The 23,670-nt window shown below is 35.8% G+C and overlaps 1 protein-coding gene across 2 annotated transcripts in view; it reads left to right on the top strand.

The window, feature by feature from the left end:
• Window positions 1–11,286, top strand: part of LOC135198674 (protein mesh-like) — a 56,628-nt gene extending 45,342 nt beyond the window's left edge. Inside the window, exons 22-23 of one of the 2 annotated variants that reach the window (XM_064226501.1) lie at window positions 7,072–7,276; window positions 9,367–11,286. In XM_064226501.1, the coding sequence (XP_064082571.1) occupies window positions 7,072–7,276; window positions 9,367–9,457 (296 nt within the window). In that variant the 3' untranslated portion in view covers window positions 9,458–11,286. Of the gene's footprint in view, window positions 1–1,104; window positions 1,698–7,071; window positions 7,277–9,366 lie in introns of those variants that run through there. The other variant, XM_064226490.1, reaches the window with a different exon arrangement.
• The last annotated feature ends 12,384 nt before the right edge of the window (window positions 11,287–23,670 follow it).

The following is a 23,670-nucleotide window of genomic DNA, read 5'->3' as shown; positions in this document are numbered from 1 at the left end:
GAGAGAGAGAGAGAGAGAGAGAGAGAGAGAGGAGAATTTTAATGCAAAATTGGCAAATATTGAAAAATGTAGACATGGGATTTGGTGGCAAGAGAGAGAGAGAGAGAGAGAGAGAGAGAGAGAGAGAGAGAGAGAGAGAGAAAATATTAATGCCAAAATTGGGCAAATATTGAAAAATGTAGACATGGGATTTGGTGGCAAGAGAGAGAGAGAGAGAGAGAGAAGAGAGAGAGAGAGAGAGAGAGAGAGAGAGAGAGAGAATTTTAATGCAAAATTGGCAAATATTGAAAAATGTAGACATGGGATTGGTTATTTGTCCTTTAGTTCATTGTTCAGTCCCTAGAGAAAGACCACGACCACTAGACAAGTATATTTTATTTACGTTCCTTTGCTCTCCGTATGTTAATTGGCAGGTTTCGTTATATTTGAATTATCTGAAATGGAAATCACCTCACAGACATATATTTTTCATCTGAGAATTCATGCACAAAGGTCTTAGTTCCTTTTCTTTTATTGCAATCTATTTTTTCAGTTCATTTTGTGGAATAAAGTTGACAGGTAACGGATTCCATTTGAAAACTGAGAAAAGAGTTAAATTTCTTTCAAATGCGATTGTGATTGAATGGTTGCTTTGTTTATGTTTGTAATTTTTGAAAGCTTGGAATAGTTTCCTCCGCTTTTCTTGGACTCTGATGATTTGCTGCTTTTGAATTAAGTAAGTAGGTTAGATTCCAATGAATGATTTCTCTTCCACGCCCAAACCTTTTTCTCACGACCCTGCTCTTCCTCGTCGCGCACTTGCAAAAGTGGTACGGCACCGGGGCACTCAAAAATCAACAAGGATTAGTCAAATCTTATATGTTACCTGACACCTGGAATTTGATCTCAATTTCTCTTGGAGCATTCTCGCACAGACAACAAGAACAACTACTTACACGTGCATTCTTCCGTCCAATTAGTCCTTTCAGTCGGATAGGCCTAAAGCCAAAATCACCTCTGCGACTGGTGGTGTGGGCGAGAGGGGAAAAGGTGCGGGCGCGGATGAGGCCACAAATATTCTGGAAGAGCCGTAAACATGAAACCTCTCTCTCCCTCCCAATGCAGCTGAGGCAGAATACATGGCACTGCAGCAGGGCATCACTGCAGGGACTGTTCTGGCCATCCTCATTCCACTTCTGATCGCCATACTGTGTTTCACGTCGTACCACCGGAACAAAAGGAAAGACTACACCGAATCGCAGAGTTCAGCAATTAGGAACTCTGGGAAACAACGGTTCTCCTTCATCCAGACCCGCTCCCGTACCCCATCACCAAAGGTGCTCTCGTCCACCACCCCATCGCACAAGGATTCGGTAGAGACGACACACCTTTCTTGGGAAAATCCTCCGCCTGTTCCTCCTAGGACCAATGAGCTCCGTTTAGGGCACTCAGACAGTCCCAGTGCAAGCGACGATGGGTCTCTGACCTACCCTTCCAGTGAATCTGGAAGACATAGCTTCCAGAATGGGAAAAAAGTCAGAAAGGGACGAGTGGACCCTGGCAAGTCGCCACAGAATTTCGATGGGGAATATTACACCAACGAACCGGTAGATGACAAACCTGTAGTTTTCCAAAATGTTCTTTGGGATATTGAGCAGCCTACAGTCAGCAAACAGTCTGCAGTCTAATAAAAGAAAAAAAAAAAAAAAAAAAAAAAACAGACTCCCTATGAACATTTTTCTGTACTACATTATGTAAGATTAGTATTAATGTATCTAGTCTAATTTTAGTTCTTTTATAAGAAATTCAGTATTTATTAAATACTGCCTTTTGGATAAACTGGAAATAGTCAGTTTAAAAAAAGATTTGCTTTGAACGCGAAGATAAATGCTCTCTAATTTTATCATTACTTGTGTAAAACAAATTGGCTTAGAATTTAGCGAAAGTGATTGAGGAGAGGACATAATAATAATAATAATAATAATAATAATAATAATAATAATAATAATAATAATAATAATAATAATAATATATTAGTAAATTATTATTATTATTATTATTATTATTATTATTATTATTATTATTATTATTATTATGCTGATAGTTCAATGATACAATTATGTGGGTCCATCGTGTACAGTAAAGTTTGGTTTTTCTTCTGAATGACATGCAACTGAAGACCAACAGGGTTTCAGTGGTGTGGAGGAAAAACTTAATATATAAAATCCTGTATTGTGGAGAGAATATTGCATAAAGATGGTGAGGAGGGAGGGAGGGAGGGAGGGAGCGGAGTAGGTGTGACCTCTTGCTGCACACTATACCTTTAAAAACACTCCCTCCTTCTTCTCTCTCCTTTTCTCTCCCTCTGCGTCCCCGTCCTCACGGCCGTTCCCCGGAAACTTGGAAAACTCTGACAAAATCCAATTAAAGCGTAACTTACCCTGATCAGCAGGAACCGAAAACTAAATGGTTTTCGTGCTAAGGTATGCCAAAGGAGACGCCAGAGCATCTTAGCAGTTGCTCAATTGTTCTTGGAGAGGAATTCCGTTGCGTCAGACCGTTTCTAGGTGGGACGCCTCCCACAACTACACCTACGCCCGGCGTCGCTCGCTACCCAAGTTCCTTACCTTTTAAAAAAAAAAATGCTTGCGTTTCTGCCTTTTGTTTCTGTCGGCATAGACACTCAAAACGAATTGTTATGCTTTGAGCCTCCAGGGATGGAAGAATCAGGTTAACCGTAAAAGATTGATGAAGGTTCAGCTTTTACCGCCGTGGGTAGCTGCACAGTTGCCAAATGAATTTCGCCGGGAAACAAAGGTGTTCTTAACGTAGGTGCTATATCAGCTTACAGTGATAACTCGATATAGACCAAGTTCACGTTGTGCAAATGGCGAATTTCAGTTCTATCCTCCTTTTATTAATTCTAGTTCATAGCCTGCTCACGCAATTTATGAAATGGATTTGCATGTTTATTGGCCTTTAGACGATTGTAATCAGCGCATGAAAATGCAATAGCATAGAAGGTGGGTGGCGGTGAACGTTTTTACCTTTCAAGAAGCACGACATATTCTGAGAATAAAAAGAAAACAAAAATATTTTTCCCGTTTCTGAATCCAAAGTGTTCTTTAAACCTTAAAAAAATGGTTAATGATAAATTAAAAATAGATTCTCTCAAATTTAATTGGTATGCTACTTCCTAAATTTTAAATGTATTCTCTCAAATTTTACTTTGGTTAACTAGAGAGCGACGTTAAAGCGGTTCTGACTTTCAGTCATTCTTTTGCCCGTTTCTAATCAAGACAGAATAGGGAAGTTACCCGTCTATCGTCAGTTCTCCATTTTCTATGGAACTAAATTAGACTTTTGAAGCTAATGATTGTATTAAAAAGTAGATGTTTCTATGTGTGATTTGTTGCACACCCTGAGGGTTATAAAAATGAAAGTATTTTATAAATGCCAAAAATTAATAGTAGTAACAGACTAAAATTTGTCTTTCCCAGTCACTGAGGTTTTTTTGTCCTTTTTCCCGGGAATTACTGTTATTTGCGGTTTATACATTTTTCTTATCCTTCATTTTTTAAACCTAAAGTTGCTGTAAATAAGAACACAATCAGTATTTACTTGATGGTGTTTTTCATAACTTTAAGGCGTGACTTAAATGTTAGTTTTCCTTCTTGAACTCACTTTTGTAGAGTGTCTGTTTATCAAATCTATGGGAACGGATATGTACGACTCTGATAAACCTTACAATAATTGATGTAAGAGTTTCGATAAACTCAATGAAAAAAGCACGAAAAAATATTTTACCATATATAAGTAGAGCTGTTAAGTCAGTAATAATAGTTAATTTAAAGAAAAAAAAATAAAGAGTAAACGACTTAGAAAATTTCAGGTTTTTTTTGTGTGTGTGTGAGTGATCCGTCCTCATCTCTTACGTCATAAGAAATCTCTAGTTTCCCTTGGCGGGCTGTTGGTGCCATTTTGTGTTGCGAAAGAGTGTTTCTGGCGAACTTGTATTCATTTCCCAACAGATGGAGAAAGGTCAACCACTAATATCGCTTACGTGAACCTAAGATAAGATATAAGGTTTCCAAGTGTGATCAAAGTCGATGCAGATATAAAAACCATGTTTATTCGCGTGCACTAATAGGTTTTGGGATTCTCTCCCCCTCTTTTGTTTTCTTTTTGTATGAGAAACTAGTATGGTTGTAAACGACCATGTGTTTGTTACCTTAGACATTAAAGGAAGAGATTTTTCTGTAGTGTAAGTCAGACATGCGTTTCATTTCCCTGTCTGAAATTCATGATACAGGATTCGTATCTTTCTATTCTCACTTTGTACTTATAAGAAAAAAATCCTAGAAAATAAACATTGAGTTTATTTTAGAAAATTTCCGTAGGAAAGTATTTCCATTTTATTTTCTTGAATAAAATGATCATTTTCAGTTTGTAAAAGAAGTGTCTTTATTATCTGTAAAGAGTTCTTCAATTTCCTGGAGGTTTGAAAAAGGTGAGAATCATTTTTTTGTTTTTCAAAAAATCAGATGAAATTGTCGCACGCAAACTAAATTTGGGTCAGTAATGATTTCAAATTTCTTTAAGTGTCTCCAGGTAGGATTGATGATAAACCAGAAAAGGACTTCCATTGCCTTGACAGTTCGTTTCTATTTGAAAATCTGTGCAGTGTATCAAAACACGCAATTCGTGAAATGCATCTGACACCTCTGCGTAAATTGTGAACAATGATTGCAGTTTGAGGCAAACCTATTTCTTGAATTCAACTGAATCCAAAACAGTGTTTGCTTGTATATCTCCTCTTAAGAGCATACCATAAAAAAAATTTTTATTCTCTTATTGATTTAAAAAGATTTGTTTGAAAGTTGTTTTTTAAACAGGCGATACGTATTATCGAGCGTAAATTTCAAGTTCTAAGTCCATACTTTTTCCTTCTGTAATGAAATAACACAACAGAGAAAATATATCGTTGTTTTTACTGAGAGAGGACCTTTATAAAAAAAAAAGAGGGGTTGGAAACCAAAATAATAACCTTAAGAAATAAATAAAGCAAAGAGTTAACCACAAAATCTTTGCTTTGAGAGGATTAAAGAATATTTTTGAGCTCCACTTATTACATTTTGCTACGTTTGTTGCTCCTTGGAATATGATCATGTCTTCAGATTGCTTTCATTGGACAAGAACGTGATATGACGGTCATAACCCGATCCCCCCCCCCCCCCGAAAAAAAAACAATTGATGCCACTTATATAATCTAGAATTAATTTGCAGAGTATTATATTATAGCCATAATGCCTCAGAAGGCCAGCGTACCGGACTAATGATTTTACTCGTAGAATTGAAAAATCTGTGAAGAGAATCGGAGTCGTAGTCATGTGGTAATAAACGTAATAAATGTATATCGTATATTTGTAATGTTCTTAATTAATCTATTATTAAAGGATTATCAGTGATGCTATTGTGAGATGTTTCAAAACCTGAAGGAGACAGTAAGTATTCAATAATATGACCTGTATTGACCTTGTCCTGATACAATTTCCTTTTCAGAACAGGATCTGTAATGAATTAATAAACGCGCTTCATAAGATAATGACCTTTGATTATTCAAATATTCCGATGAAGTGGTCATAAAACGGCACAACCCAAGTCAGTATGATTGTAAACATAAATTTATTTCATGTAACATAAGGAAGGAGAGGAGCGCCTTCAGTGACTTGTATAAGCAATAATTCACTGCCGTGAGACATCAAGTGTGACAACGCTTTTCTTACATAAACAGACCAAACCAAATGACAATTATTCTTCATGAGATCACCGGACATTCTGTGCGTAATCAGTAGTACTATTGAAAATACAGTGCGCCTCGTAACATTTACAACTGATTTTTTTGTGAAAGTCACCTGGCAAATAGTGTTGTTTCAGATATGAACAACTTTCTAAGAAAATTTGTATTTTTCATAGCTACAAACCTTCGGTCTTAACAATAGGACGAAAAGGGTGTCCAGCTAGGCGCTAGAAATTATCCTATTGTTAAGAACCCAGGTTTGTAGCTATGAAAAATACAAATTGCCTTAGAAAATTTGTCATATTACGAACAGTCTTTATCAGTTACTGTGGTCTTTTTAAACATGACGATTCGTTTTCACATTATCAGAACTGTAAGAAGAGAAATTCAATACCATTGATAATTTCCCTTAATGTTATTCAACTAATATGAGCCATAACTACCTTGTTGAAAATTCATCATAAAGTATGATTCAGTATTTTCCTAGTCACAACTATCACGAGTTTTTTTAAACATTCACAGTGTAAAGCCATCAGTTACTTTTTATAATCTAGTTAGTCAACATGACTATGTTCAAAGTGCCTCTCTGGTGAGAGACTGGACTGTACGCAAGGGCTCTTATGGGCTCTTTACTTTATTAAGTTTAACTCAGAATTTCTTTTGGTTGTCCTCAATGTGCAAGAAGGAGCCTCGTTAGTATGGCAATTGCAGTAGCCATTTATAGTAAAAAATTCAGTTTAAACCGTCTCTTAATTAAGAGAACGTAAGACCGAGTATTTGAGCCAGAGAGAGAGAGAGAGAGAGAGAGAGAGAGAGAGAGAGAGAGAGAGACTGACTTGTCCTGAGTAATGTTTCATCATTTGCACTTTGAATTTCATGATCAAAAAGTTAGTTACTCAATTGTCAAAAGTATGTACAGGATACATATACTCGCACCGTAAGTATTACACTCATATTATTATTATTCCTTTACGAAAAGAGGAGGCCCCTCTCAGACTGCGTAGTTAAATGTTGCGAGGAATTCAAAGAATAGTAAAGGAGGTAAGTAAGGGAAAATCTGGCAGCTACAAAAGTTGCTTAAGATTGCTACGCTTTGAGCTGCGTCTTGGGAATGTAATTTAAATATTTGTCCAATGAATCATGTCTGCAACCTGCAGGACGTGTCATTTTGTAACAACAGCACGGTAGGTGCGACGTAAATGTCGTAGAACATGCAATGAAATGCCATTTTCTGACATTCCAGAATTTTAGAAATATTCCTCCCAAATTGACCAATCCCTTCATATTCTCAGCTGAAGCAGAGTACCTGGCCATGCAAGCAGGCATCACAGCAGGCACCGTTCTGGCAGTGCTGCTTCCCATCCTCATCGCTATTCTGTGCTACTCGTCCTATGTGAGGAACAAGCACAAAGAACGCGCCCAGACCCTGGACTCGGTGCTCTCCCGCAAGAGACGGGCTGGAAGCATGAGAGTCAACGCTTGGCTGGGTCGGACCAAGTAAGTTATTCATTCATTGTTTACACTTCTACTTTTTCACTTTTTTTTTTTAATCTCCCTGCGATGTTTCAATTTTAGTAGAAATGCTTTATAAATTAAATTGATCTTTTCTGAATTTCGTGGCCAATGAAATAAACGGAACACGGAACTTATATATATATATATATATATATATATATATATATATATATATATATATATATATATATATATATATATATATATATAATATATATATAATATATATATATACAATCAATATATAATCATAATATGCATTTATATATAATATACATATATATATGTATATATATATATATATATATATATATATATATATATACTATATATATATATATACATAGCATATAAATTAATATATTTGTGTGTGTACGTTTAGTGGTTAAAGTAAAATAACAATGCACGGTCATCGGACATGAAAACAATAGTGTCAATTGAGGAGCGTCAAACTCAGTACAGAAATAACTATCACAATATACATTTCTGTTTTAAATCTATCAACTTTGGTATATTGATATTACCAGCTATCAATTAATTGTGAGCAATGTTACTTGAACTCACTTCACAGCTTGAAACCTGAATAAATATGACGCTTCAGACTGAAGGTGAAGAACGCCACTTGTTTGCCATCCTGAAAATGAGTCCATAAAATATTTTTTGCACAAAATATTGATGCCTCTCCTATGGAAGGTTTTGTTTTTGTTGTTGATTGTGGGGTGTCACAGATATTTGCAATAACTGAGTCAATTTTGATTCAGTTTGTTCTTCTGTCTGTTTTTCTGCCTACTTTGTTAGTAGGGTTATGTAAAAGCTCACAATCAAATATTAATGACACGCGTTAAACATTCTCTCGAGTCGATTATCATTCTAGATATAGTAATAATATATATATATATATATATAATATATATATATGTATATGTATAATATATATATATATGTAATATATAGATATTATATAATATAAATATGTATTGTATGTATATATAATGCATATATTATTATATATATATATATATCTATATATATTATATATATATATATATATATATCTATATCTATCTATATAGATATATATATATATATATACTATATAGATATATATATATATAGATATATATATATATATGATATATAGATATATATATATATATATATATGATATATATCTATATAGATATATATATATATATATATATATATATAAATATATAGATATATCTATATAGATATACATATGTATATATATATATATATATATATATATATATATATATATATATATATATATATATATATATATATATTTAGTCCGAGGTCAAGGTCAGATTGATCATGAAAGGCGTAATAGCCTAAAACATTTCCTGATAAAAAAAAATGCCAGATTATAGCTGCCCAAGTGACATTGTGCACAAACAAAAGAATGCCCGTTCATTAATACCATGCCCACATGCATAAACAAAAAGGGTAATGAGAGATTATATACCTCTTCCATTATTATTGTAATATAGTAACACGAATGGACTGCGCTGAAGCAATTGAAGTGATTTACCCAATAATTTGGCATTTGTCTCGCACAAATATCCTGGAACTGCAGTTTCCCTGAAATATGAAGTTACGATAATAATAAACCAGCGATGAAAATTTTGAAATTCAGAACTAGTTTCAGATCAGTATTAAAACTTTAATTACCTATTCTATGTACAATGGAACCTTCAACAATCAGATCATAAAGATCCATCCACAAGTTCCCCCATAATCATTCTAATGAACAGAAAGACAAAAAGAGGAATTTACATTTTGACCTTGGTTGAGGTTTATATAGGTATAATTACGAATGGAATACAAGTTTTATTTTCTATTTTTTTACATGGTTCCTAAAAGTCACAGAAGCTCATATGGCCTCATTTGAAAGCCTAATTTTTCTGCTTTGTTATGAGCAAAAAATAAAACGAGCAAAAGGTAAATAACTTGGGTAAATGATTAAAAATTTCGAACGACAAATTTCCTAAATGGACGGAGATACCTTCTGTGATATTAAACGTAATATCTTCATTTTTTTTATTTAGCAACGACCGAGACAGCTCACCAGAGTCTGACGAGGTGAGGAAACCGATGAGAGAAGCCGCCAACTCAGACGGAACCATTACGCAAGTCTAACATCGAAGTCTTCACAAATACTACGAGGGAATGAATGCTTGTGTGTTTCACGGGACTCGGTCCAATTCAGCAAGATTGTTTCAGAGTTAAGAAAGTCAGCGTTTGTAAGGTTGGCGGAATGAGGTCATTTGAAACGAAAACTATTTTATTACATGTTTGTAACTGTCTGAATTTTGTTTACCCGCGAAAAGACTGGTAATAGTTACAATTGAATGATCCCCAAGACTACCTGGCATTTGTTTTAGTTGGCGTCTTTATATATTCTTTAATCTATACTTGTAAATTTTTGTCTCCGTTTAATTTTACAAATGCTGGAGAATAGATCCGTCTGAATCAGCCTTTGGGGCAACTAGCTGAAGAAAGATGCCACAATTATCCATGTCTTAGGAGTACCTAACAAAGTATACTTTTTCATATCAACTCACTCTTTTATGCGTGTTAAGCAAATGGAATTCTTAAGAAAATACCACCATGATCATGAGAAAAAATTTGGTTTATTTCGTCCTTTAAAAAAAAGTTACAAGGAAAATATGGTTACTATTAATCGTCTGAGTTTCTCATTGAAATTGAATGTTTTCATAAGATTTCCATGTGCATTTAAGTAATTAGCTTAAGATAAACTCGTATGTCTTGCAACGCGTTTAGTTTGGGAGTAGATATTAACTGCTTTCTTCCCAGGCATTTGAAAACCCTATACAGACATTAGGTTCGTAGCATGCCCAATAAAAGGAGTCATTAAAACACTAGCTGTCCTCAGGATAATATAAGCAAGGTTAATTCTAATGTAGGCCTTTACTTGAACGAGGCTAACCTAAGCTCATGTTGTTTCTAAGCTATCTAAAAGTTTCGTTTTGTATTTTGTTACGAAGACAATACCATATTGCACATTGGTTATCGTTTTCAATAAAATCAACTCACTCAATGAAACTGTGAAAAGGAATTCGTTATGAACGTACAATTTAGATCATTATACTTGATTTTGTTGCGTAAACCTCGTCGATGCGACGCCATTAAGAACTAACAAATCAATCAATCAATCTTGTTGCGTAACACCATGGCTGAAGCAGGAAACTTGAATGACGTCACTGAATTTCCTTGCATAGTTGCACCTGCCTTGAAAGTCGTCAGATATTTGAACCTGAGAAGAAGAGCAGCAGAATGTGTACGTTTCAGAACTTTTTTACGAATTACGTAAGTGATTTTGTGGTCAGAAATGTAAAATTATCGTAACATATTTTAAGCAATGAATAAATGAAACAGGATCCTTGATTATTAGTTTTATGTCTCTGTCTCGAGTCCTTGATTTTCTTACACGTTCTTTTTGTTTTAAGTAGTCTCTAGATGCATTTTGACGAGTTAGTTCCTTAGAATCTTCATGAACTTTGAGACTTTAGCTCTCGCTGAGTTTAATCTCTAAGATTTTAAGTTAAACATCGGATGGTGAGTAGAATTTACGCGTTTCTGCACCATTTAGGCACGCTCATTTTGAATGAAATAATTTAAGTCTTTGTTGAAAAGCACCCTTTTGTTATGAAACTTTAGCTATGTTTGTGGTGAAAAAATTAGAAAAGTTTTTTTTCTCTCAGTTCATAGATTGAAAATGAAAATGTAAGTTATAATGGAGGTAATGACAAATCGCTGATTCACGTTATATTTTTTTCGTATGAAAATCAGTTATTACCTTGGAATAAAATATCTTGTCAAAACAAAACTCTTAAATTTAAACAGTGTCATATCTGCATCAGAAACGTCAGAACTCTGTCAAAATGCATTGCCTTTTGTACAATACTGAATTCTGTACAATTTCTTAATAAAATTCACTTGGTCAATTCAACTTGTTTAACTCTGTACCTTACGTTGCTCTGACTTTAAATGAATAATTTTAGCTTGTACTCATTCCACTGGTGTTATTTGGCTACGACTGAAGTTTGTCTGGTCTTGGAGTTGAACCAATTATGGATAATGTCAGGAAATCATAAATGTCATCCGGGTGCTACACTTATTCAAAAGTTTTGGATAAGTTTCCTCGGTGATGATTGGCTTGATATTCCAGGATTCTCATTGACTGGTATCAACTGTTTTTTGGAGCAGGAATTATCTTAGTAATTCTCAGGTTGAGAATTGACTGGGTTGACTGGGTGATACGATGTGGCAATTAAAGTTTTGGATATATCCGTTTATTTAGTCACTTGGGTATTACCTGCTTTATCCTGCTTCCAGCTAAAAGTCACCTTACTGGACTGAAGCTTCCAGTTATTTTGATACGAGCATTTTACTTATGTTTAATGACCATGAAATCTTTTAATCTCATTGCAAAGAACTGCAAAATAATTTTTCACGAATTTTGAAAGATTATTTGATTTTTGTTACCAGGGGCATTTCATTTTCAATAATGACCACTAAAAGTCACCTTATTCAACGTCCAGACACTTCAATAGCAGTTGTTTTGATATTTTACTTATGTTTAATGATCATGAAATCTTTTAATCTCATTGCAAAGAACTGCAAAATAATTTTACACGAATTTTGAAAGATTATTTGATTTTAGGCACCAGGGACATTTCATTTACAATAAGGAACCAGCATTACAGTATCGTATGATTTCTTCGGATTTAGACAACTCTGGTAGTACAGACGTTTCACTGGTCATGATCAGTCGTGAATCAGCTTTGATATTTCAGTTTTTCAGTCATTTTTTTTTATTTACAAAAAGTAAATAGTTAAAATGCTTCACTGTTTTCAATCACTTGTTATTGGTTTTGCTGATCAAGTTTCACAACATTAGTACGCTCATTCTTACATAAATTTTGGCTCATTTGGATCCGGCTAACTGACGGTGCATAAAAGGCTTTATTAGTGGTTCTACCTCTTATTCAATCTCTGTATTAATATCGTCTCCCTTTTTTTTCGCTAATTCTATTTCTTTTTCTGTACCCGTAACATTGTACCTCTTATAAAATTTTGTTAAAGTTCTAAATTTTCCCCAGTTATGCATTTTCTGTAAGGTTGCATATCCCACTAACCTAGAAACCTCAGGAGAAAAAAAATGAAATGTTGCAGGAACGATAAAAACCAAAATTCGTGCCAGTTTAGCAATAAAAACCAAATAATATGAAAAAAGACGAAGGAAACTGAGAAGCGAACGTAAAACAGCTCTAAGAAAACAAAGCGGAAGTTACTCTAAACGTCATAACCTGGTGGACACGGGTAACTAATAACATTACGAGACGATAAAAACGAGGGCTTTTAGCTAATGGAAATCCAGGACCTGCTGGATCCAGCTAGCAAGATTCCTCGGACGTGGAAGCCAAGTTCGTATATGACTACAGTTTCATGTTCTGTTAAACGATGAAGTGGGGTTTCATCTAAACCCAGAATGAAATGCGTTCTCCGGTCAACATGGTTGACAGAGGAACATACATTCACATTGTCTCGTTTCATAATCAACGAGACAACAGTAAAAAGGCGCATCTTTCGTCACTCCTGAGGTTATCAACTTTTCCTCCTTTATTATCAACAAATACAAAACCGTTGCCATAGTAGGCCATCTTATTAGCATAAGTACAGCAACTAAAGACAAGAGATCGAAAAGGTAAGGAGGTGTTGTTGTTGTTTGAGATTAAGCTGTCCTTATGCCAGCACGGGCTCTTGCTCACAGAGCAGCTTGTAAAGGCAAGAGGTAAAGTGTTTGTTTTTGCTGTTGTAGAATGAGCCAGCCTTGTCCTAGTACGAACTCTTGCTCTGGAACAACCCGTAGTGAATATGAACGAGGTGTTTAATGCTTTCAGTATCCTGTTTGGCTATTGAAAGCTCTTTTCTTTTCGGCTGATACACATTTAAGATGAAGTTTATGGATCATAGATAGTAAGTCATTTTCGAGTTCCACTAACACTATGAGTAAGGTTAGTTGGGTGGTCGATAGATAACAGTTTACATTTTTTTGTGTCTGGATTTATTCAGGCGAATGCATTTAGTGGTTTGCATAAGAAACCTAGTTTAAACATATAACTGGTCAGGCACTTTTGTTTGATTATTTTTAGGGGAGAAAACATTCAAAACGCTTATTACATTTCTAATTTCCTGTCTAAAAGTGACAATTCTGTTTGTTTTCTAGACTGCAGGAACCTCCTCACGAAAAATAAATCAAACAGACCCCTGGGATACACACCTGCCGCTGTTTTTTCTGGTTTTTATTACGTTTTCTGTTTTTCCAACGTGTTTTCTATTTTCTCTTGGCCACGAAACCATTCCCCAGAGGAGAAGCCAGAGCGAAATCTCTTGTCGATTTATCTCTTTCATTTATTTGTTAGGAAGTTCCCTTTTTCCTCGAGATCCATTAATTTCACCTTTACCTCACCTCCATTTCTTGGGTCCTTCGTTAGGGAAGAAGACGCTGATTGAACCTCTGATACTTTCAATGGGAAGAAAAAACCCCCCCAAAATATCCGTCCTCAGCCTGCTATACATCCTTTGCGGAGTTGAATATGTCTTTTACAGATGGAGTTATTCTGTGGGAGAGTGAAAACTTCCTCTCAGCAGAATGAATGTTCAAGTAATTTTCGTGAGAAAGTGTCAATCATTACTCTAAAACAACAATTTAGTTGTTTTTGTAGAAATAGGGAATTGGAAATGCTGCCTTTTTTTTCATTAACACAATATGATAGTAAATGCATCGTAAGTTTCTAATAGCGTTGTCAGATAACTTATTATTGTCGATCAAAGTTACTAAGATTCACGTAGAGTTATTTTGTAGTTTGTTCATTACTGCTTATCAAGAAGAATATTGGTTAAACGAAAGCATGACGAACGAATCTGAACAAACGAAAAAACGAATTCATCCTGCTCTGAGGTATTCATAGAATCCTACAAAACAGAATCCTTCCAGAGCATTAGTTAAATTAACCTGACATTGCGTGAACTCTGAAAACTGGAAAACAAGATAACCAGGTTAAGTAACTCTGAAATCTGGAAAACAAGATAACTAGGTTAAGTAACTCTAACAACTGGAAAACAAGATAACCAGGTTAAATGACTCTGAAAACTGGAAAACAATATAACCAGGTTAAGTAACTCTGAAATCTGGAAAACAAGAAAACCAGGCTAAATAACTCTGAAATCTGGAAAACAAGATAACCAGGTTAAGTAACTCTGAAAACTGGAAAACAAGATAACCAGGTTAAGTAACTCTAACAACTGGAAAACAAGATAACCAGGTTAAGTAACTCTGAAAACTGGAAAACAAGAAAACCAGGCTAAATAACTCTGAAATCTGGAAAACAAGATAACCAGGTTAAGTAACTCTAACAACTGGAAAACAAGATAACCAGGTTAAGTAACTCTGAAATCTGGAAAACAAGAAAACCAGGCTAAATAACTCTGAAATCTGGAAAACAAGATAACCAGGTTAAGTAACTCTGAAATCTGGAAAACAAGATAACCAGGTTAAGTAACTCTGAAAACTGGAAAACAAGATAACCAGGTTAAGTAACTCTGAAAACTGGAAAACAAGATAACCAGGTTAAGTAACTCTAACAACTGGAAAACAAGATAACCAGGTTAAATGACTCTGAAAACTGGAAAACAAGATAACCAGGTTAAATAACTCTGAAAACTGGAAAACAAGATAACCAGGTTAAGTAACTCTAACACTGGCACACGCATAACCAGAGTAAATAACTCTGAAATCTGGAAAAACAAGAAATCTGGAACAAGATATAACCAGGTTAAATGACTCTGAAAACTGGAAAACAATATAACCAGGCTAAATAAACAAGATAAAAGGATGAGCAACCAGCGCAAGAGTAGGTAGTTCAATGAAAGCATACACGGACGAAATTCCATACACGTCATAACCAGGTGGACACAACTAATGACATTACGCAACAATGAATCCGAGAGCTCTTAGCTAATGGGAATCCAGGACCTCCTGGATTCTGCTAACACGATTCGGCGACCGTGGGAAGCCAAATTTGCAGATTGCTGTTTCGTATTCCATTATGTACCTGGAATGAAACGCTGTTCTGTGCTAAGCTTTGCTAACTGAGGAAACTGGATTCCCGTGCAATAACTTCATATTCAGCTCAACGGAATGTTTGATCTAATTGAAATAGGTTTTCTTCTCACTTTTTATAGCCGTATCAGTTGATGTAAATAAAAAAAATCATTCATAGTTTTTTTTGGTAAGGTTTTCAAGGATTAATGTTAAAAAGCTGATTTGTAATAAAAAAAATTGCAGTTTTATAAGAATCTACAATTAAAGGTAACATTATGTCTAATATACATCTATTTCTTTCCATTGTTAAGAGTTGTACTTGCATCTGTATTCAGTTAACTGTAATTTGAGAACACTAATATACCTTTCGTTAGTTTAGTTCCTCATTTATATTGGTAAACCAAGGTAACATCTCCCCACCCTCACAAAAAGTAAGATATTCTCTGACAAAAAGAATTTCAAAACTGATTCTTATTTTACCTGGTCTCTCATCTGAAACGGTTATGAAAAATATTTTTTTCCTCTGCTAAAACTGAACATATTTGAATTACGAAAGGAATTAAGTTTTTTAGAACCTACGCCAGGGTACTCCACTTTTTACAATAAAACTAAAACGTTAAATTGTAAGTTTGCGTGAAACAATTTGTTCTCAAGAGTTCGAGGTTTAACGTTAAGCATTCGCTATATAGTAATTCATAGGGGGAATGGCCAGATCTGTTGTTGGCCATTATCAAAGGTACAAAGCTTCATAATAAACCTAAATAAGCCTAAATGTTTTACAGTCTGTTAAGAAGCTTTATGGTTTCGTCCCCGCAAAATCTTTGAAAAGCCATATTTCAAATAAAAAGGAATGAGTTATTTTATACTTTATCAACTTGCATGCTAATGTCAGATAAGCTGTTTAACTGACAGAGGAGTCTGGCAACGAACAACTAGATGTCGAGAAGACAAATTTAGTGAGCAGGAATGAGGAAGAAGGATTAACGCCTTCAGTAGCCCATACAGCGTCATTCATGACAGTAGGTATTGACGTTGGCTGCTGTTAGCTGACCTGAAAACGACCAGATTGAAAGTCCCTTAGGTGAGTAAGACGAACTGTCAGATAACCTTTTCCTCTGAAGATTACACCGTACGTTCTTTTCACGGAGCCGAGTTAACGTCTGTCTTTAAATTAGGCAGACCAAACAAGATGATAAGGAATTGAGTGATCTTTGTGCTAATGTTTTTCAACTGAAAATGGGACCACTGGGCTACAGAGCTGACACTATTTTTGTGGTTTTATTGCGTCGTCTGTTTTTTCCGGGGTGTTCCTATATATATATAATATATATATATTATATATATATTTATAATAATATATATATTATATATATATATATATATAGATATAATAATATTATATAATATATAATATATATATATATGTCACAATTCATCATCCTAGGAGGCAGTCTGAGCATTGTCTCGTATATGCATGAAGCCAAAAAAAAAGAAAAAAAAATCAGAAGTACCTCGTGTCTGTCTATCCTGAAAATACATCTTAGAGTGTAGATTTTTAATTCTAAGAAGACTCGATTTTAAACAAGTAAAAAATGCACCGAACAATCGAGTTTTCTGTATAGCGTATACTGCTGTATGAATCTCTCAGCCGCGCCCCATGAAACAATCAGCCACGGGCAGGTGGTGTTCCCTATAGTGGTGCCAAACGCACGATCATGAAAACGTTAAGCTTCAGTAAAAGAAAGAAACAAGGAGAAAAAAAACACGGCGGGGGCTAAAGGGCTGCAATTCGGTATGTTTGATGATTGGAGGGAAGATTATCACTGTACCAATTTGCAGCCCTCTAGCCTCAGTAGTTTTTAAGATCTGAGGGCTAACAGAAAAAGTGCAGACGAACAGAAAAATAGATATCCCAATAGTTTTCTTTTACAGAAAACTACAAGGTGGGACTTTATGTTTTAGTTGTTGTTGTTGTTGTTGTTTAAGATTAAGGTGGGTTATACCAGGACGGGCTCTTGTGTCATTTCATGATCTGAAGTGTAAAAATGGCCATCGGAAAGTGAGTAGCAGCACTGCACTATATAATGGTAGGAAAATATAGTCATGGAATGAAAAGTTAAACAGGTAGGATCACCAGACCCTTTGATCCTTAGGTTCCCGTCAGTAGGAGAGAAAGAGTGATAGAAGCAGCGAGTCATGGCGAGTCGTAGATGACCGGTAAAGAGAGATGAAGAAAAAAAAAAGGAAGGAAATGATAAAATCTACAGGAATTTAATATTAACTTTGCGAGAAACGGAAACAAAGCATCGCTCTTCATGAGTAGGAATCGATGGAGGAAATGTGTTTTTGCCTAACCTGAAAGGAAAATACTGAGTTGTGTTTATTCGAGGAGAACTGAGTGCTATCAGAGTATTAATGGCACCTGGCATGTGCTTGTCTTTCAAAGGATCAGTATAGAATGTAAGTATAAACTTAACGTTTTGTTTTTATCCTCCTTCAGATAAGGCGATTTAAGTAGAGGCAACAGCTTAAGTTGGCGAACTCGATCAGTAGACGTTAGGCGGCCGAAGGGAAAGGAAATATATTAATAGGAGAATCAGGGCAAATTAAATCAAAGTTATCAGCGACTACGAACTTACCAAAACTTGTATATATATCCCAAACCGTCTCTTGAAGTATTCTAGAAGGACGTTAATCGCATTGCCGAGCAAAAGCAACCACATACGATTGGAGAGGCTTGGACATGGTCTAGCAGCTCTAGCTAATTCTTGGCTTTGAACATAAGGCGAGAACTGAAGTAGTGAATTTGTTAGAAGACTATAATTATCTACTCCAGAATTGTTGCCATTGCTGCTATGTTGAAGTAAATGAAGAATAGGAAGCTACGGAATTTACATTCAGCACGCAGTGGGATAAAACCACTAATGTTTCTTAGTGCAGCCTTCTCATGGTTTTCGTCGGATATTTCTATGGCAACAAATCTCTATTTTGTGGTCCATTTTCAGAAACTGTAAAGGACACCGGGCCCTACAAATGATTGAAATCTTCTTTGTTAAACAAATATTCAACTAGAAAAAAAACCTGTCACTCTGTGAGCAGATGAAATGCCTGCAGTGCTTGGGAACTCTGCTTTGGTGAAGAGAAAGCGATACGGGGCATCATTGCCAACTGTTTTCTATATCGCCATGCATTGGCATCAAGAACTCTGCCACAATACCGTAAAAAAAGGTTATAAAGGTTTCCAACAACAATACATGAAACTGTGGGTTTTTTATATGTCTATAGTTTCTATGAATGAAGTATGATTCTGTTTGTAGACAATGGTGCCCATGAAGACAACTGTGGGACAACCAATAAACTTTCTAGTTAAGCCTGTTTTTAACAGCCAATCAAAAGGTAGTACGTATATATTTCCCACCCAAAACTAACTGTGCACTTCCACTTATGCATTGCTGTTTGGAAAAGAATGGAATTCGGGAACTTTTTTCAACGATTTGTTTTCGGTTTTTTCATCTAGCAATTGAACTGTCGAAACTTATTGGCAGTAATTTACAATTGAACAAAATTAAATAACCTTATTGCTATATGTGTCTTTTCATAATTTGCAGTAAAACGAACTATTTTGATTCATGTCTTAAATTTATAGAACAAACTCACAGCAATTTCATGAGTTTATTTAGAAAAAAATTATGAAATTGCAGTTTCTCGGTATCTGAAATATTGTTACCAAGAGCTTGAGATCGTTTGGAATTTTCAGTCCTTCACTTTTCAGATGAATTCTAACTAAATATGCATTTCCGACCCACCAGTTTAGAGCAGAACACCAAACTGGAAATATCGTTTTATAACACGTCGACAAAATGTGAATTTACAATAGGCCTCTAATTGAGTTTTTCCAGTTGTGTAGAGCATGAGTGACCCATCAAAAATTGCAAAGGTATTGCAGTGTAACCGAAATTTAGCACCACTGAATTATTATTATTATTATTATTATTATTATATTATTATTATTATTATTATTATTATTATTATTATTAGTAATGGCTACTTCAGCAGCATTACGCTGTAATATTGAAATATATACACCGATCTTGACCCTGTATTTGATAATGACCTCCATAGGCACTCTGCTATAGCCTGTTTAAGCAGTACTGCAAAAGCCGCTATTCGAAAAACAGAGAAGAATCTCTACAAGCGTAACGCTACTGAACTAGGCATTAATTTTAATAAAGTAAACTTGAAAGAGGGTCTGCTTCCTAAGTTCACTATATTATTATTATTATTATTATTATTATTATTATTATTTTTTTTTTGCTCTATCACAGTCCTCCAATTCGACTGGGTGGTATTTATAGTGTGGGGTTCCGGGTTGCATCCTGCCTCCTTAGGAGTCCATCACTTTTCTTACTATGTGTGCCGTTTCTAGGATCACACTCTTCTGCATGAGTCCTGGAGCTACTTCAGCCTCTAGTTTTTCTAGATTCCTTTTCAGGGATCTTGGGATCGTGCCTAGTGCTCCTATGATTATGGGTACGATTTCCACTGGCATATCCCATATCCTTCTTATTTCTATTTTCAGATCTTGATACTTATCCATTTTTTCCCTCTCTTTCCCTTCAACTCTGGTGTCCCATGGTATTGCGACATCAATGAGTGATACTTTCTTCTTGACTTTGTCAATCAACGTCACGTCTGGTCTGTTTGCACGTATCACCCTATCCGTTCTGATACCATAGTCCCAGAGGATCTTTGCCTGATCGTTTTCTATCACTCCTTCAGGTTGGTGCTCGTACCACTTTTTACTGCAAGGTAGCTGATGTTTCTTGCACAGGCTCCAGTGGAGGGCTTTTGCCACTGAATCATGCCTCATTTCCGTCTATCGTTCTTTGAACATATCTGGTTCTTAGGGCCTGATCTTGTGCCGCTGTTATCATTCCTTCAGTTTCCTTCTTTAGCTCTCCCCTCTGTAGCCATTGCCAATTGTCATCGCTGGCTAGTTCTTTAGTCTGTCTCATGTATTGTCCGTGCATTGGTTTGTTGTGCCAGTCCTCTGTTCTGTCTGTTTTTCTCCTGTCTCTGTATATTTCTGGGTCTTCGTCTACTTTTATTAGTCCTTCTTCCCATGCACTCTTTAGCCACTCGTCTTCACTGGTTTTCAGATATTGCCCCAATGCTCTGTTTTCGATGTTGACCCAGTCCTCTGTACTTAGTAGTCCTCTCCCTCCTTCCTTTCGTGTTATGTATAGTCTGTTCGTATTTGCTCTTGGGTGTAGTGCTTTGTGTATTGTCATATGTTTTCCTGGTTTTCTGATCTATGCTGCGGAGTTCTGCCTTCGTCCATTCCACTATTCCTGCGCTGTATCTGATTACTGGCACTGCCCATGTGTTTATGGCTTTTATCATATTTCCGGCATTGAGTTTTGACTTGAGTATCGCCTTGAGTCTCTGCTTATATTCTTTCCTGATCGTGTCCTTCATCTCTCGGTGTTTTATATCCCCTCCTTCCATTATTCCCAGGTATTTGTATCCCGTCTCATCTATGTGTTTGATATTGCTCCCATCTGGTAGCTTTATCCCTTCAGTCCTTGTTAATTTGCCCTTTTGTATGTTGACTAAGGCGCATTTTTCTATTTCAAACTCCATCCTGATGTCCCCAGATACAATCCTTACAGTCTGGATTAGGGTATCTATTTCCTTGATGCTCTTACCATACAGCTTGATGTCGTCCATGAACATCAGATGGTTAATTCTGTTGCCTCTTTTCTTGAGTTGGTACCCAGCACCCATCTTCTGCAGTACTTTTGTCATGGGAATCATAGCTACTACGAAGAGTAGTGGGGACAGTGAGTCGCCCTGGAAGATCCCTCTCCTGATATTAACCTCTGCTAGTCTTATTCCAGAGCTTGTAAGTATTGTATTCCAGTTGCGCATTGTATTTTTGAGGAAGCTGATGGTGTTTTCCTCTGCCCCATATATTTTCAGGCATTCTATTAGCCATGTGTGTGGTATCATGTCGAAGGCTTTCTTATAGTCTATCCATGCCATGCTTAGGTTGGTTTTCCTTCTCTTACTGTTCTTCATTACCAGTATTATTATCATTATTACTATTATTATTATTATTATTATTATTATTATTATTATTATTATTATTATTATCATTCAAAAGAAGTCTCCTATTCATATGCAACAAGGCCACAGTGGCCAGCCACATGGAATATGTCATTATTTAGATAACTTATAAGTTTACAGACCTTTACCCACAAAGGAAGAGGTATTGCAGAAAATTAGAATTAATATAATGATTACATTCCTAATATTTTTTTCTGAATTCAAAAGGATATTCAAAATTAGCTTTGAAATTTGCTAAAGAACAATACTGAAGTAATTAAACACACTACAAAGTAGAATACACAACAGAATTCATGTAATTCGTCAGTCAAAAATTTTTCATGGATGAAAAAATTGTGATGGAGTTCTTCAAGCACCTTACTTTTTTTTTTCTTTGATAACTTAGCAAATTTCAGTTAATAAGGTTCAAAACGATAGACATAAAAACACACACATAAACAAAATTATCTTTTATTCAAACAGCAACGCGTAAGGTGAAAAGAACTCTCGTTCTGCTGTCAATTTAGGCGGGAAACATATACAGCTTTTCGATTGGCCGATGGAAACTACCCCAACTCTTATTCTGATTGGTTGTCTGATGGTGGTTACCACGGCAACAACTATTTACAAGCAGCACTGGAATGATCTTCAGAAAGTCCGTTTTATAACTAAAATAGAATACCGAATAAAGTTCTCTTATAAGTATAAAGAAGAGTTCTAATAAATTTATTTCATCTTTCATGATAAATTTTACGAGAGTGTTTTTGTTTTGCGATTACGTTTGGGAAATTTTAAGAAATATTCTATTGTACAATTCCATAGACACAGAAAAGCAGTTTACATTAGACATATCCGGATTCCAGCTCACTATACTTGCTGTTTGGAGAAGAGGCTGAAGCATATCTGGACTCCATATATACCGGATAAGGAAGTCACACACAAACACACACACACACTCAGAAAGGTGATGTTGCTATTTGATCTCCCTTTGATGTCCTGTTTTCTACGATTGTTGTCGAAGAAAAAATACCAGTCCCGGCTACCTTCTATGAGAGGGTTGATGATACCTTCATCAAAGCGAGCAGCGAAGAGGAAATCAACCTCCTTAGAAGAACTGATGAAGAGTGTAGTTTCCTTTGCTACACCCGTAAAAGTTTCCTTTTCCTGGAAGTCCATATCTCAAAATAGCCCGCGCATGACGGCTTCACTATATACGAAGGATTCTAACCTGAACATTTTCCATTATGGTCAGAGTGAGCAGAGCCATTGGGCAGTCTTCATCTTGGCAATAACAGTTATCTAATCGATAATCATTACGTTAACAAGCAAATGAAAACAAAATTACGAATCAGTAGCGATATGGCCTCCTCACCAGGCGAGCATTCACGAATTCCGAATTCGGAGAAGAGGAACTTACCCGAGAGAAATCGGATCGTTCCTAAATAGTGACCCCCAAGAATTTTTACTTTGCGGCGTGTTTAGTACCACAAGCCCGTTTGGCATTACCGTTAAAACACAAACAAATGACTGTAATCATCATAAAGATAATGGCACCAAAGAAATATTTGTCCTAGAAAACGACCCCCGAACTTTGTTTGATTTTGATTTATATAGAATTTTGGCATTATGCCAAGCACTGGGCATTCAGCGCTGAAACGGAATTGACAGAAAAAGGTTTGAAAGGTGTAACAGGAGGAAAACCTCGCAGTTGCACTATGAAACAATTGTTAGGAGAGGGTGGACAGTAAGATGGAAGGAAGAGAATATGAACGGAGATACAGTAAAAGGAATGAAAGTAGTTGCAGCTAAGGACCGAAGGTACGCTGCAAAGAACCTTAAGTAATGCCCACATTGCACAGAATGAGGTGCACTGACGGCACTAACCCCCTACGGGGCCGAACTTTGTTGGGGGTCACTATCTAGAAAGGTTCCAAGAAATCTTCATCAGTCACGTTAAACCTGTTAGTACCGCTCTTAGAATAAAGCTTATGATATAAAAACGAAAAACAGCTAGCCTCCTGATGTGAAATGAGCCAGCACTACTCAACCACTAAGATAAAATTTAATTTGATCTACCAGCTTCGATGCGCAGTCCGAAGATTCTACCTAATTA

Source organism: Macrobrachium nipponense, chromosome 23, assembly GCF_015104395.2.
Source record: "Macrobrachium nipponense isolate FS-2020 chromosome 23, ASM1510439v2, whole genome shotgun sequence".
NCBI classification, from domain to species: Eukaryota; Metazoa; Arthropoda; class Malacostraca; order Decapoda; family Palaemonidae; genus Macrobrachium; species Macrobrachium nipponense.
This window is presented reverse-complemented; position numbering and strand designations above follow the sequence as displayed.